The 18,418-nt window shown below is 34.9% G+C and overlaps 1 protein-coding gene across 3 annotated transcripts in view; it reads right to left on the reverse strand.

Annotated features, from left to right (window-relative positions):
* Positions 1-17,379: 17,379 nt before the first annotated feature.
* Positions 17,380-18,418, reverse strand: part of LOC149808180 (sushi, von Willebrand factor type A, EGF and pentraxin domain-containing protein 1-like) — a 144,342-nt gene continuing 143,303 nt past the window's right edge. For all 3 annotated transcript variants that reach the window (XM_089974307.1, XM_089974299.1, XM_089974291.1), the window contains one exon: positions 17,380-17,963. In XM_089974307.1, the coding sequence (XP_089830433.1) occupies positions 17,893-17,963 (71 nt within the window). In that variant the 3' untranslated portion in view covers positions 17,380-17,892. The remainder of the gene's footprint in view (positions 17,964-18,418) is intronic.

Below are 18,418 nucleotides of genomic sequence, written 5' to 3' on the forward strand. Positions count from 1 at the left end.
ACGGATGTTGGCGGGGGGGGGGGGGGATGATGATGATCTTCCGAGCGCTGTAGGAAGTGGTTTTCTGACTACATCGGGAGAAAACAATTTTGTTTGTCCTGATAATATCATTAATGATGTATCACGGTTAGAAGTTCTCATAGGAGGAAAACGTGCCGGAAATAATTCACCAGAAATAATTAATGAAGCAGCTGATATTTGTCGGCGATTATTTCAAGGTGGTATCATGGATATCGGAGTTTACCGAGAACTTATCGATGAACTTGTCGATGACTAGTTGTTAGATAAATAACAAATAAAATAAGATGATCATACATAATAATCATCGTAAACTTGTACAAGTCAGAGCGGTAAATTCACGATTACCAGTCTATAGAGCAATTTATGGAGATGGACTTGGTGATGTTATTCAGGGATTATTCACAAGGATGGCTCCAAAAGTAGCACCCGTTGCAAAACAATTATCGATGAAAGCTATTGATATTGTTCTTGATAAAACTCCTGGAGCAATTGTCAATGTTGCTGGTAAGGCGTTTTCGGCAATCAAAGAAAGATTAGCACGATTATTGCGACGAAAACGACAACCACCAGTAAAACTGGCAAGTACTGAGGTGATGCCCACTGACGTAAGCAAAATAATAAATCAGGCTGCAAATCAAAAATTAGCTGAATTATCTGAAGAAGCAGAAAAAAATATAACAGCAAATTTAATAGCAGGAAGCGGTCTTCGTCCACGATAATTTAGATCACCATTTGGAAAAATGGTAATTATAATAAAAATGTTCAAGCGTGATTCAGACACAGCATTTGATATGGAAGCACCTGTCCTTATGTATGAATCGGTACGTGATTATCAGTTTTACTCCTATGACGCAAGACAACCAAATCAGCGGGGGAGAATCGAATTACAGGTTCATATACAAGTAGATATTTCTTACCCGCTGAGGCGTTTATTGAAGTAGAAGGTGAAATTGTAAAGGCGGACGATACACCATATGGTGCCAATTTGCGTGTTGGTTTTGTCAACAACGGAATTATGGCGCTGTTTGATAGCGCCACATATATGATTGACGGAAAAAATATTGAATCAATTCAGAAGGATGTCGATGTAGCTACAACAATAATTGGTCTAGCGAGATATTCTGATGATTACACAAGATCAGCCGGTCCAACAATGATATTTGCTAAAGATATCACCGACAACACCAACCATAATCAATATACCAAATTATTCACGCCAAGGGCTACTGCAGTTGATAATCAAGCAGAAGCTGCCAACCCCGACCGCGAACCCAGACCAGGTGATAATTTTGAAATCATAAAAGATATTGCCTCGACTTTCAACTTGGGTTTTGCCACACGCCGAGCAGCGTTGTCAGGAGATAATAGAAATTTCTCATGTGCAATTCCATTGTCTCACATCTTTGGATTTTGCAGAAATGTTAGAAAGGTCATCTTTGGAGCTAAATATACAGTTGTGCTCGTAAGAAAAGGTGATGATAATGATGCAATCTGGCGAGGTGTTGGTGTTGCTGATGCTGGTAAAGTAAATATAACGAAGCTTTCATTGTGGATGCCAGTAATGATTCCATCTATTGCTGAAGAACAAAAATTACTCTCTTTTATGGATCAAGGCGGTAAATCATTGCTATCATGGTTAACAGTAACCACAGATGCTATTCAAAGTAATATTAATGGTTTATTTACATGGCATATACCATCACAGCAAGGTGTGTCTGCGCCACGACATATTTTTATTGCTCTGCAAGATAATGCTAGGATAAATAATCAAGAACGTTCACATATGATATTTGACAAACTTGGAGTTAATGAAGTTTCCTTGCGGATAAATGGACATCAAGAACCAGCTGAAGATATATTGTTAAATTTTGATCAAAATCACGTAGCGCGTGCATATCATCGTTTAATGTCATTCATGGGACGTGATCAAAACGTCGATACTGGGCTGCAAATATCACAGATAGATTTTACAACATTATATCCGATTTAGATTTTACAACATTATATCCGATTTATTATTTTTCACTGGAACATCTTGATTTATCCAAACAATCTGTCGTTGATATACACTTTCGAGCTCGTGTTAATACCCTGCCACAAATCGCGGCTGGTCCACCAGTTGTTTATGGTCCTTAGAGAGCAATTGCGGTCATACTCAGCGATGAAGCCATGTTACTTGAAGGTGGTAGTGGTCGGATGAGGGTCGTTGATGCACCAGTGGAAAATCTTTAATTATTCAGAAAAATCTATTTTATATAAAAATGTCGTATAGTCATGTTAATGTTACTCTGACTCCTGGTCAGGTCAAAAAGCTTCAATCAAAAACCACCAGCAAATGCGGAACTAAAATATCACTGAAACAAGACCAGATGGGTGGTGGTCAAAACAAATTATCGTTGACAAATAATCAGATTAAACATTTCAATAAAGCCCTAGAATCAAAAACCGGAGTTCAATTCCATCTTTCTCCGAGCGCCATCAAAGACATGGTTAAAACGCGTGGTATATTTCCACTTCTTGCGGCTATTCCAGCATTAATAGCTGCTGCTGCTCCAGCCGTAGCAAAAGCAGCCGCGTTAGGTGCTGTTGGCACAGCTGCTGGAATGGCTCTAAAGAAAGCAACTGGAAATGGATACAAAAAAGGGACGCAGTCTAAGATTACGAGATCTCGTTGGGGAAGAGGTCTGAGGCTTCCACATTAGATTTTCCAGCATCAAATTTTGATTTACTTGATGTTGCTAAAAAATTAAAAATAAAAATCTTTAGAGGTGTTTTTATGCGAGATCAATTACCAAAACAACCAAACAAACTCGAAACAGGTATTATTAATCTCGACTCAAATTCAGGACCTGGTACTCATTGGGTATCATACGCGGTTGATCCACGTGGAATTGTTTATTTTGATTCATACGGGTTAGCTCCACCCGTTGAATTTATCAAGTATGTTGCACCACTTCACGCAAGAACCTCTGGTTCCAGAGTTTGGTATTCAACGTTACCCACACAAACAATGACAGATCCGCCAATATGTGGCCGTGAGGCAATTAATGTACTTAACGCTATATCAAAATCATCCAAACCGCCACATAAAGTCGTGCATGATTATGCAAGCAACCGCTTCGTTTTAAACAACAGATCTTATTATAATGGTTGATATTTACGGAAGATCTTCTTCTACCAGTAAGAAAATAAAATCCGACGTTGATCTGTCAAAGTACGCGACTAAAGATGAACTTGCTGATATTATGAACCTGGCTGGAGTTGATCCAGATGAGGTTGTTATTTTTCAGGATCGATATGGTAAACTAAAAACGAGCAACATCAGATGGAATGATATAGTTCGACGAGTACTCGGTGCAGTTACGGATAATATTCCCGTGTTTACTGACAGAGGCAAAATCAGGGATTCAAGTATATCGTTTACAACCATCAGAGATGAAATTGCAAGAAGCGTTGCTAATCGTGTGAAAAATACCGGTGACACAATGACAGGTGAACTTAGCATGAACGGGAACAAAATAGTAGCTGTCACAACTCCAAAATCTGACAACAACGTCGCAAACAAACTATACGTCAACAACGTAGACAGGTAACTATCCACGCTGCGGGCCGAGTATGACGTTCATGTAAGCGCTTTTGCAAGATTTGGCAGAAACCATCAAAAAAACCGCAGAAGAATTCTTCGGCACTCCGCACGCCATTGACATAAAACTCGTTGATATCAAAACTAACCTAGACACGATTAAACGAACACAGCAAGACATCGTAGCGGGTATTCCTGAGATCGTTAATAAAACCAATTTGATTAAAATTCCAGCCGGAATAACTCCTGGGCATATCACAAACATCGTATACACAGTATCATCGGGATTTGCAACATGGTCGCAGCAAAATAAAACTATCAAATATACCGCAACAGTCACTGGCGCGTACAGGCTGTCTGTGTTCAGTGCTGCAAAATATGAAATATTTACAACGTATCCATGGCGTCATTCAACTGATAAGTTTTCCGGGGTTGTATCTGTTATATTAAATACCGGAACCGAAGAAATATTTATTCTGGAAGCAGCTGATAAGAAATTAACCGCAACATCTTACTCGTGGTGTTTGGAATTTGTTGCTGAAATACCTCAATTGGTTACTGCATAAAAATATATGGACGGTGCACAATACAGGTACAATCAAGCGCGTGAATGGCAGGCAGCATTAAAAGATCGAGTCTAACAATATACAGTAAAAGTAAAAAAAATATCGACGACGATTAGTTATCGTTGATGTGATTGTTTATTCAGTATCCGCTGTTGTTGCTGAAACAGGTGTTATATTATCAGCGGTGACAATGATGACACCAGTAGCCGTAACTATTTGTATTTCAGCAGCAACAACTATTGCAGGTGTGCTCAATATCATCGCAAAAAAAAAAAATGTACCTGCACGAATGAAAAATTATCCGATTACATGATAAGATTACATACAGCGACGGTCGCATACTCGAAGTTATCCTCGTTGTTATCAGCGAGTCTCAGTGATGGAATTATATCTGATTTCGAGTTTTCAATGATGACTAAAATATATGACGAAGGTATCGGTATTAAAGATACAAGTACTAATAATGACAGAATTACTCCAGCAGATCGTGACTAATACAACTCCGCCAAAGATAACGATGATCTCGGTAAGTTCAGCTAATCCTGAATTTAGTATTAGCTTTCCTACTGCAATTCCAGTTAAGGAAATAGCACTAGCTCAATTACGGGTATATTACAGCTGGCCAAATATCAGATCAAAATCATTTAATGGTACACCAGCAAATAATTCGCTTGTATTTGCTAATAAGAACAAACCAGATGGTACTCCTGACTGGTTTGTTGTTGGAATACCCACTGGTAGTTATGAGATTGAACCAATTAATGAGGAATTTCAGCGTAGAATAAAATCAATAACCGGAAAAGAAGCGAAAATATCAATTAACGTTCATGAACCGACGCTGTCCTCGACGGTTGAGATACATTCTCCTGATTATGCCGTTGATATCTATCAATCCACGATAAGATCCGTATTAGGTTGGCCGGATGTTCCCCCAGTGCATGAAGGACCACCAAAACCGAAATTAAATGATTTTATCACAGATAAAACAAAGTTTATAATAGCTCCAAAATATCAAAGCGAACACCCATGGAATTTATTAAATTACTATATAGGTGGTGCTAGAGCTGTATTTACTGCACCTGATGGCACACAACTTCCTATGATGGTAGAAGATGATAATATGTACTATGTTAGTAATAAAAAGTGTTTGTCAATGAAAGATTTACTGGTTTATTTTCCAGTACAATTAAGTCCGAGTATGAACGTGTATTCGGTAATCTACGAAATTTATTTCTTGATATAACACATCTTTATTCAGAAAATGCAAGACAACAGATTATTGAAACAATACAACATTTAAATCATGTTTTATCAGAGCTTAATTATAGTAATAAAATTATTACTCTATCACTAACTATCAACACTCCAAGACAGTCTGCGTTTACTGGTGGTAGTGTTATTTATAATGCTGAACCTCGTATAACAGTTAAAAAATTATTTACTGATCATTATAAGATAACTGACGCGGATATACCAACGTTCATATTACAGGATTTGAAACTGGCGAATTAAGAAAATCTGTCAGTGATGTTATTGATGAATATTTTCCTAAAATACTCGATGCATGGAGAAAACTAGCACCACCTCCAACTGTTCTAAGATACAATAACGATCCACATGGCAGCGGCAGGCACATATCTCCAGGAATCGTTAATATAACCAGCACGATCGTGGTCAATCTGGTTTGTGACGTAGTCGATGGTAGCTATCAAATAGATCTCGGAAAATCAAATCAGGCTCAACAAGGATATATTTTATATACATTTACACCACAGGTATCCCCTGGAAGTTTAATCGTGCAAGAACCAACTAATCCTGTGTATCTGCGGTGTCACAATAATATGTTAACACGAATAGATTTTAAACTCACAGATCACCTTAATCGCTTAATTGACCTACCTGGAGAAGAGCTTGTGATAAATCTGTATGTGAAATCTTAATTAATCAGGTAAATATTATATAATGTACCAGCACGTGATGGTTTTTATACATGACAAAGAAGTACTTAAAACGCCATCAGAACAGTGTTTTCACAAAACACAGAGCAATTTAACGTTAACTTAGTTATTGATGAATACGGAAGCGAGGATTTCTTATTAACACAAGAACAGTTAAATGAACTCCGTCGAGAACATATTATCGAGATCATTTGTAACAGAGATCAGATTCTAAATTATACACACTCCTGTATTAAACTCGATCAACTTAAAAAAATAATATTTCAGAATAAATAAATAAATAAATATAATCACTGATGGGATAAATTACACAAATTAATCAATTTTGTGCAATCTGAAATATTTTTATTATTATTCTGAAATATTTTGTTTTTTATGAATCAATCTGATGGGGTGGTTGATACTTAAAATTACACAAATCAATCAATTTGTTAACTCTGATGGGGTAATTGGTACTGAAAATTATACAAATCAATCAGTTTGCTAAGTCTGATGGGGTGGTTGGTACTGAAAATTATACAAATCAATCAGTTTGCTAATTCTGATGGGGTGGCTGCTACTCAAAAGTATGCAAATTAATCAGTTTTCCAAAAAATACTACCAAAAATATTTTATTATTATTCGGAAATAATTTATTATTATTCTGAAATATTTTATTTTTTTATGAATCAATCTGATGGGGTGATTGCTACTCAAAAGTATACAAATCAATCAGTTTATTAATTCTGATGTGGTAGTTGGTACTGAAAATTATGTAAATTAATCAGTTTTCCAAAAAATACTACCAAAAATATTTTATTATTATTCTGAAATAATTTATTATTATTCTGAAATATTTTATTTTTTTATGAATCAATCTGATGGGGTGATTGCTACTCAAAAGTATACAAATCAGTCAGTTTATTAATTCTGATGGGGTGGTTGGTACTGAAAATTATGTAAATTAATCAGTTTTCCAAAAAATACTACAAAAAAATATTTTATTATTCTGAAATATTTTATTATTTATGTAAATTAATTAATTTATTAATTCTGATGGGGTGATTGCTACTTAAAAGTATACAAATCAATTAATTTATTAATTCTGATGGGGTGATTGCTACTTAAAAGTATGCAAATCAATCAGATTTGTAATTTTGATGGGGTGGTTGCTACTCAAAAGTATACAAATCAATCAGTTTTCCAAACAATATTTTATTATTATTCAGAAATATTTTATTTTTTTTTATGTAAATTAATTCTGATGTGATATACAATGAGGGAAATTAATCAGAAATAAAATATTACTACTCAGGGTTGCTTTAATCGTTACCCGCCGCCATAATGTTTCTTAAGTATCTTATGCGGGTACTGATTGTTTTTTTCGTTTCGTACTCGCTGGATAATCCCGATCTGATCTTTTCTACTGCGACAGAAAGAGGAATAAATTCATTTACTTGATCATCGTTCACCATAGCCAGGGACTGAAACATAGCTGCCTGAATCCGCTTTATGAACTTATATTGAGATGATAGAACATACTTATTTTCATTTTTAAGTTCCTCTAACGTTTCAAAATCAGATATTATTTTTTCAGGATTTAGTTCATCAGATATATTAATTCCGTTTTCTTCTAGTTTTTTGATAGCAGAAATAATGTCTTTGATATTTTCATGGTTCATTTATATAATATATAAATCTTTAAAATAAAAATAAAAATTATCCCTATAGAACCCCTATCGAGTGTTTAGCGAATTCGTCGGGATGTTTCAAGGACGGCACAACATATACAATGAAATGGATATATACAATGAATGACGAGCCCCTATCGAGTGTCTTAGCGAGCTCAGATTATGGATATATACAATGAAATAGATATATACGTTGAATGAAGGACAGTACAATGAAATGAATATATATAATAAATAAAGGACATTACAAACATATATGTTCAGCAGACCCCACCCACAATAATCAAACCCGTGGGTGATACGAAAATATGTATCAACCACCAGTTGATATGTGGTTGAGAGTTCTGCTGAGCGGGCGGGAGTGTTTGCGGTTGCCCCCCAATTATTATAAAAATCGCAATTATGCGCACCACCGACCAGTTGTCAGCCGTGGGGATTCGATCCTGGACCGCAAGCGTCACAGTCCAATACGATACCGATTGAGCTATCGAATCTTGTTACAAACATATGTTTCAGAAGTTAATATATAGCTAATAATCATTGAAAAGGAATTAATTTCGAATATATTTACTCAAAATACAATTCTGAATTCAAGAAATACGTTTTCACCAAACAAGTTAGATTTATAAAGCTGGATTAAGGAATTTCCTATTTACTATACCGCTTATAATCCACGCCATCTATGATAGAACATCCGGTCCAGATCATCTAACTGCTAGATTTTTCCATCCTCTCTATGACTGTTCAATGGAGAAATATATATTACGAGATTTTCCATTCGTAAATCTGTATCCATGAATATAGTCAAAGGGAGTATTTAGTTGTTAATATTACTCGATAAATAAATAATCACACATACGTACACAATCTCGCATTATATTTCTACACTGAACAAGAAAAATGCAACTAATTTTTAATTCCAAACATTATTATACACGTATTTCTGTAATCGAGTAAATACATGCAGGATCCATGTACTGTACTGTAGATCTAAAATTAACCCGATGTGATCGATACAGACTAGACGCTGGATTCTGCACTCAGTAAGCTGGAATATACATGTCATACTGCGCTCGGTTTTCTGCAGTTTAGATGAAATATACATGTATTTTATGTGCTGTCTATGTGTAGTGCGCTGTTCTAAATGTTTCACGAATAGAGCAGAAAAATACACGAACTATATATTTTTGTAAGTTAGAAACCATAAACGGGTATGTAGATGATTATGACCATATACCGAGGATCATAAAATTACCTCCCTTTCATGAGTCAAAAAAATAAGTAGTATAATGATGATAATTTCTGACCAAAAAAAAATATAATTCGAGGTGGTGATGATAGTTAACAATACTGAAAGGTGATTCTCTGTTTATATTTTTTTGAGAAAGCGGTTTTATATATATTTTCTGCTACTTTTTGTACTGAATATGAGTGAATATCAAAGTATTTCGCAGCAGAACATATCGAACGAAATATAATTACCTCGCCAGTTTCTGTGTTTGTGAAATTTACCGCCCTCTTTCCGATTGTTTTACATCTTCCAGTATTACCACGTGCAGAGTTCTCGCTCTGTGTAACAACTTGAAGGTTAGATAAACTCTTATTTTGAGGATCCCCGTCAGCATATTCGATTATAAGACCGTCTTTGATTAACCCCTTGTGACACTCATACACAAATCGATGACAGAAATAATGTTTCTTTCCAGCAGTAAACATTAGATAACCAGTATTAGTAACAACACGAACTGGTCTCTTCAACCTACAGTGTCTGATCACACCATTATGATTTGCCTCGTAGTTTGTTATGACAGGATGTGGGACAAATATATTTTGCTCCATTATACAATAATATTATTTGTTTAAATCATTGTTTGTCTGAAATCTTGATATATTATCCTCCACGGATTTTATAGCGTTTTCACTAATATTATTTTTTTTGTCATAATATCTTTTAAGTACTCTGAACCGTTTTCCACCGCTCTTTCCACATAATTCTGTTTTTCCTCGCACCCCAATACCACATCGCAGACATAGTATTGGTCCTAGACTTCCTCGTTTTATATTTTGTAAGTGCATCCAACAAAATTCACCTCTACAGGATTTATTGCATCGATTTACTGAACCGATCATGAGCCAAATGCACTGATTCTTTATATATATATATATATATATATATATATATATATATATATATATATATATATATATATATATATATATATATAATATATATATATATATATATATATATATATATATATATATATATATATATATATATATATATATATATATATATATATATATATATATATATATATATATATAATATTCTTTATTTAAATATTTGTTTTGATTATATGAACGAATTTGAGAGATTATCCCAAACTAGGCCTTCTAAATATAAATTCAACCTCAAAAGATTATCTCCTAACTTACCAGTACGAGATTTGGTTGATCCGAAAAATAAAAGTTTGATCAATAAAATTCACGACGCCAAGAAAGAATTTTATACAGATGGTGCATCTCATGTATGGTCAACGTTCAAGATTATTCGCAACACTGTCAAGGACGCTACAATGAATGACAAGCGGGCGGCAACTATCATTAACTACTTCACTGAATACGAGCGCAATCAAAAATATTTCTTCAGAGTAAAATTTATTGTACTAACAGAAACAGGTAGTTGGATTATCCGTGACAAATATGATCCTGTCCTTGGTAATAATAAAATTGCCATATTAAGTAAAAATTCCAGACCGGGTCTGTTGACGAGTATTGACAAACCGCATTATGAGCGAGCGTATCCTGTAACAGCAGTTATTTGTGGAATCTATGAGATAAATAAAAAGAACAACGTTGATAAACTGACACCCATGAAATTTTCAAGGTTAAATTATGTAGCCGAACGAGTAATAGAACACTTTACAAACGCGATATGTGGAAACGGAGTAACTGATTTAAGACGTGAAAAAATAAACTCGTGGGCTGATTCAGTTAGGTATACCGGTGCTACAATAAAAGACGTTGCTGAATTAGGAAAAATATTAAAATTCCCAATCAAAGTATCAACGATAACGGGATAAATACTGTACGAATCGAAATAAAAACCGAAAGGAGCTTCAATAAATATTATTGATCATAACGCGCACGCATGGACCAGCCCTGTAATAATATTTCCGCGTGATCGAACTGTTAGATTTTACCCCTCAGATGGTTATTTAAAAGTGATGAGGAAGGTGGATTTGATCAGTTTGTTAGACCAAACGGTGAAATATATCGAACAGAATCTCTCCAAGACGAGATGAAAAATCTCGCGGAGAAGTTTTTAGAGTACAAACACGCGGAAAATACTGACAAATTGCTAACTAATTGTTTTACCGTTCCATCTGTTGCGGCTCATTTCGCTAGAGAAAACAATTCATGGAAACCAACACGATTTGATTTACTCGAGGATGTACGCGCAAGTTGCGTCGAATATGGACACGGCGGATTGCGGAATACCAAGTATAATTACAATGATGTTATTTCGGTTGATATGGTTGCATGTTATCCGGGAAGTTTTCTAGGATACGGAGACTGTTCTGTGTACTTTAAAAGATTTGGTCACCCTACAAACGAGATGACGCGAGTGGCAATTAATGGACCATTACCTGATTTTGATCTGACTGGATTCGCTTGTGTTGAATCATTCGAGTTTAACGAAAATCTTCACAAAATTTGTCATGTTTGGTTTGGTAGACATTTTTGTGAAAAACGTTGGGTGCCTATAGTTTTATTACGGTATATGCTAGATTGTGCTGTACTGACATCGTTGGTTGTCAGTGAGACAATTATATCATATCACGCGCAGACCGAAGTTTGGTTGCCCATGTCAGATTCTATCAGTCTCGATGAAGTTATTAAGGAATTTAAGGAAAAATGTCCTGGTGTTTCCGAAGATGATATTATCAAAGAAGCTCCTAAAATTCTCGAGATTAAACTCAAAACCGCAAAAGATCTCGGTAGAAAAATTATAGGTAAATTTACTCAAGGTGGTGCATATGATCATAAAAGACATCACGCATGATTAATTCTAGATGATACAGAGTACGATTTTATAATTGCTGATACAGCAGCGAGAAATATACTTGTAAATCGAGAAAGTGTTTATTTATCCGACGGAACAAAATTGGGTACGATCGTTAGTTACATAAATGATGTCTCCCCACAATATACTCATCTAAGATCTTCTATGTTGGCTTATGTTTCTATAAATTTATTATCGATGATTAATAGATTTTCTGAGACCGCAGTCAGAGTCGCAACAGATTCGTTTTATATTTCGAGTAAATATTTAGAATCTGTTATGAAATTTACAAGTAATGATGAACGATGGAGTTCGTGGAGAATAAAAGAGGAAATATTACATAATTATACAGAATCAGCAGATGTTCCGATGAGAAATTTTTATCGTAGGTGTAATAAAATATCAGAAATGTCGAAAGCGCCACCGGTGAGTGATCCAATAACTAGATATAAGACAGTATATCTCAATGGACCTGGTGGATGCGGCAAGACGACTCGAGCAATTAATGTTTTTAGAAATTCAGATGTGATCGTGCTGACACCCACACATAGACTTGTTCGAGAGATGAAACAACGGCAAGTACAATCGTGCACGCATCATAGTTCCTTTCGGTGGTGCGGGGATACATGGACTCCTGAACGAATGGGAGAAAAATATATACTTAAAATAATTATTTGGGACGAGATATGTACGGTGTCATTGAATACATTAAAAATGTTTCTTGATTGGTTGCTGACGAAAAATACCGCTATAATAATGTGTGGCGATCATGGTCAACCGCCGCCTTTTGTTGGACCATCTCCACATGATTGGTTAAAACATTTCGTTGATTATTACGAAGAAATAGATGATGATCATAGAGCTCTCGATGAAAATTTAAAGGAATTAATAAAATTAATCAGATTACAATCAAACAAAATTCAGTGTGAAATAATACGCAGAGTAATCTCAGAGACCTCAATGAACGATTTTTTTAATTTATGGATACCCAATGATTTGATAGTAGCAAGCAGAAAAATAATCAGAGACGCTTTACAACAGCAGTTATTTCAGCTGCATAAAGAAAAATATTCAGAATTGCCCGTTCCGTTATGTTACAGACCATCAGATACACGAAAACAGAATATTAATGTTGATATTCTAGGACAGACTGAGAAACAAAATCTCGTATTAAATGATATTGTCGCTGTTGATATCAGTGTGGTCGAAGATGCATTACGCGCTGACAAATCTCCATGGGTGTTGGGATACGCTATGACGATCCATTCGTCTCAAAGATTAACTATTTCTGATACACGAGTCTGGATTGTGGACGATCGTATTGAGTGGTCAGATTTAGTCTATTTAGCGGTATCGAGGGTCAGAAAAATATCTCAATTACGTAGAATTATAATTCCTGAAATCGTTAATAAATTTAATATCATCGATGATGATATAATAAGAAAAAAAATTAATTGGATACAAACAATCTGATAAAAAAAATAAACGCGACTTTGATATTGATGTTGAATTTATTACTGAGGTTAAAACAGCAGCAGAATAATCATTGCGCAAGTTGCAATTGTATAATGCTGTGGAGGTATTCGAATAATGATTCAAGACAATTTACCGTAGACAGAAAAGATAATAGTCGCGGTCATACACGAGAAAATGTGATGTTGACCTGTCTTTTGTGTAATCGACGTAGAGACGCCAGCGCCTTGGGTGCTAGTTAAGTGATCGCGGTGGTAATTGTCTATCCTCTGCAATTATTTGTAATTGTTCACGTGTAAATCCACGTTGAGGAGCAGCCGAATCTAGTCTGTACATTGCAGGTCTACCTGAGGATCTTGTCACGGTGGACATCTTATGTGTGTTAACACTCCAAATAGGATCTGTCGCTCTTTTCTTACCACCTTCAAGTTCACCCGGTTCATATAAATATCTAACTATAATATTACATAACACTGGCTGTGTTAAATCACGTCGTTGTGTTGGTATATATTTTTTTGTAATTGCATTAATAGGTTTCATGTTGATTGTTCGTGTAATCTCATTATTTAATGCAGCTATCACACCTGGTAATCTTGCAAACCATTCACGAGATCTCGTATCCTGAATAAATTCCTTTGCATATTGATATCCAAATAACCGCTCGGCAAGTGTTCGATTAAATCGCTCTTCAATTTCCTGATCACGGTGAATTGCAGTATGCCCTCGTCGTATTTTGGTATTATGTCGTTTCATCAACGATGATACTGGACCAAGAAATTCCTTGCCAGGATCAACCTGTAATAATTGTGGCCATCGTAATGGTCCTCGTTGATAAATTCGTTCAAACGCATCAGATACTTCAGATGCTGTTTTCGTTGATAGCGGCTCTGCCTCTTTATATCTACTTGCAACATCAACAATAGTCAACGCGTACTTGTACGTTTTTCTACGTACAGTATCATGTGGTAAAAACAGAATATCTGCTTGATGAACTTCATTAGGAATACTAACATCGAAATATACGTACTGAATTCGTTTCGGTGGTGGTAGATAAATTTGCCATATTGCTTGTTTGGATAACCACGCTTTAGCAGTAGAATGTTTAACCGCTGCTGCATCAGCAAGCTTACTAATTGCTCCTTTGCCTCTCCAGTATCCTTTTGGTGAATAATAAATTAATTCCATTATATATATATATACCAGCCCTTAATACGAGTTTACCTTTCATCGCAGATCTTACCAACCAATTAGCTAATTTTTCTTTGATATTTTTATTTTTTATAGAATCTAGCGCATGAATTAATTTCACATCTGCAATATGCCTATCTTGTAGATTTTTACTTTTATAAGCTACATCATGAGCGTGACAAGCTCGATCAATAGCGTTTATTGGTTCCTCGCCTGGTTCTGGTTGATCTTGATTATCAAGCCTGATATCAAGTCTGGTACCTGGACCGCAATAATTATATTCTGGTAGATGTTTTTCTCCTGGGTATTTAGCCCATGGAGCACCTGGAAAATGTGACATCAAATTAGCAATATCACCACCGCGCTTATTAGGTAAAAATGAAAATTTCTTTCCACCGCATACAGAACATTTTCCACCATACGCTATTTTTTATTTTTTGTTGTAACCGTAGCTAAATCAGTAGTTGGAGTTTCAACTTTACAGCGTAAACAATATAAATTCATGTTATAAAATATATGGATATAATTGATTTCTCAGCGACAAGAAAACGAGAACCTGTTAAGCATCATCCTGCGCTACCGAATTCCATCAGAATGATTATCATAGGACCATCTGGATCGGGTAAGACGCAATTATTACTTAATCTAATAATGAGATGGTTGAAATGGGATAAATTATATTTAGTATCACCATCCGTTGATGATCAGAGGTGTTATGATGTACTTAAAGATTTCAATGAAAACGCAAGATTACTGGACGAAAATAATGATGTTATAGAGTTTATAACCGATATTGATGAAGCACCGTCCGTAGATGTTTTAGACGGATTTATTAATAATTTAGTTGTATACGATGATGTGATGCTAGATAAACAATCAAATCCAGCCAGAATATTTTCTCGCGGCAGACATAAAAGTACAGATGTGATCTATGTTACTCAACGATATACACAAATACCAAAAGTGATCAGAGACAACTGTAATATTTTAGTTGTGTTTAATGGCGTAGACACACACACACTTAGAAATATTCATCAAACCTGGTGCAGCGGTGACATGGATATAATTAAATTCAGAAATTTCTTCTCACGAGCGCAAGCTACTCCGCATGGATTTATAACAATAAATTTGCACGATCCTAGAACAAGATATCGTGTAGGTCTTGATAAAATATTTGGATAGCAGGGGTGATGATAAAATTAAATTGAATTAAAAAGATATCATTAATATAATGAACAACTGTGCGTGGTTGCGTCAAGGAACCACTAACAAATGTGATAAAAAATGTCGTGGAGAATATTGCAAAAAACATAATTATCTTATAAAGAAAAACCCTCATGTTGGTCCACGAAGTTGTGTTGGTTGTAATAACGGCGTTAGAGGTTTATATCAGATTTGCAAAAATTATGGTGGAGATCGATACAGAAGTTTAATGATATATTGCAGAAAAAGAAAGAACATAAATCCAAAAATAGAAAAACCACCATCAGAACTTGAATATTACTTGAAAAGAGAACAAATGAACATAAAGATTTCCAGGATTATTCTGATGAAGATTTCCAGGATTATTCTGAATAACATAGCAGCAGAGAGGGCTCGTCTACAATTCTGTTTGGGACAAACAATAATCGTAGACGTGGTATTGACCTCTACGAAGGGTCACTATTTTTTTGGTCTAAAAACAAAGGGTGACCATTCCCTATAGTGGTCTGATCGCCCTCTCTGCTGCTTTGTGATTTTGGACTGGATTCATCTGTGCAAATTATACATGAAATACATCGGATATGAAGTGGCGCGGAAGAAGCGTGTTTACATCTCCAAATCTGTTTCTGTTTCTGTCATTGAATGTTCGAAATCACAATGTGGGGAAAATATAAAGTCTTTCAATTGAAATTATCAAAAAGACGCTATGGAATTTAATGCTTATCTCATTTTGAGTGGATTAAGGAGGATGCAATTGCATTTATCATCGAAAGTACAGCAGAATTTCGAAATGTGTAATCCAGATTGAAAACCTATGACATGGTTCATGTAATTCGGATTTGCAGAATTAAGAAAATACATTTTGAGGAACTTCAGGATGTAAAACTGTAAGTATATTTTATTTTGCCATTCTTATCACCAGCTAAAGAAGAGAGTATATGACTTGTCACTTGTATGTTATTTGTAAGGACCTTATCTTCCGTCTGTTATCTAATGTAGCTAGCCTAAATCCGTAACATTGTATCAACGCGGAATGTGCCAAAACAGCTGGGTTTTTTTGCAGTACACGAAACATGTTTTAGTTCATTCAGAAACAAATTTAAACAACCACAACGTAAAGAGCCTCTTATGCGAGTGTACATGATTTGTGTACAAATCAAAAGTGCTGGCGTCTGCGTCCATTGTTTGTTTACAATAGAAAAAGTCGTTCCTTTATGCACGTGAATGCTAGATGTGTATTGTCGCGCGAGTTCAGTATCGGGTAATACTGAACGATTCTGACAATGTAAAGTTAACGGGGGAAAAATGAGCATATAATAAGAATAAATACGGACTGAACTCAATTAGATTCAACATGAATCAATATAGATTGTAATAAATCGGATTCAATATGAATCATTGCAGACTGTAATAAATGGGATTCAATATGAATCAATATGGACTATAATACACTGGATTCAATACGGACTATAATAAACTGGATTCATCATGAATCAATATGGACTGTAATAAATTGGATTCAATATAAATCAATGTGGACTATAATACACTGGATTCATTACGGACTATACTAAACTGGATTCATCATGAATCAATATGGACTGTAATAAATTGGATTCAACATGAATCATTAAGGGCTGTAATAAACTAGATTCAATATTGACTTTAATAATTGGCTCAAACATGAATCAAATGAATCAATATGGACTGTAATAAATTAGCTTAACATGAATCAATATGGACTGTAATAAATTAGCTTTAACATGAATCAATATGCACTGTAATCAATTTGATCCGACATGAATCAATATTGACCCTAATAAATTGTATTTAACATGAATCAATATGGACTGTCATAAATTGAATGTATAAATCAATACGGACTGTAATAAATTATATTCAACATGAATAGTTATGGACTGTAATAAGCTGGATTCAACATGAATTAATACTGACTATAACAATTTGGAATTAACATGAATCAATATGGATTGTAACAAACTGGATGCAATATGAATCAATATAGACTGCAACAAATTGCACTCAGTATGATTCAATACGGACTGTAATAAATGTGCTCAACATGAATTATTATGGACTGTAATAAACTGGATTCGTATAATTCTATCTGTCGATATCCAGGTCGTCTAAATGGAGGAATTTATTCCTTTCCCAAAAAATAGACAAAACTTCGATAGATATAAGATTTTGTGTTGTCATTTATGCGGTTGGCTGAAATATGGAAACAAATGATGGCAATCACAACATTTTCGTTTACATAAAAGTATGTAGAAAAACATCTCCCGTCGATGGCTTGAAAGAAAACAAAAGAACTGAAACTGAAAAATATATGTGAAAATAAACGTTTCTAGAATATGGGTAGATACCAACACCATCCCAACTTTCCGGTTTTGATGTATATTACTTTTCTTATATAAGAAGCACCGAACCCCAGACTGCATTATTTTGTAATTAGAAAATTTACAATTTATTGTTTTCTTGTCCCAAAAACAATGATTTATCGTTCCGATCTATCAAACACTTGAATGACTCTTTACTTTCTCATTGGGCTGGAGGGGTGGGGATACAAAAAATGTAATAATAAAGAAATACAAAAAGAATGGTTTCAGATAATTATCTTCCGATATATTAAGCATGCATTTACATGTTTATGTCAACAAACATCA

Source organism: Sinohyriopsis cumingii, chromosome 1 (assembly GCF_028554795.1).
Source record: "Sinohyriopsis cumingii isolate HCF-2022 chromosome 1, ASM2855479v2, whole genome shotgun sequence".
Classification (NCBI taxonomy): Eukaryota; Metazoa; Mollusca; class Bivalvia; order Unionida; family Unionidae; genus Sinohyriopsis; species Sinohyriopsis cumingii.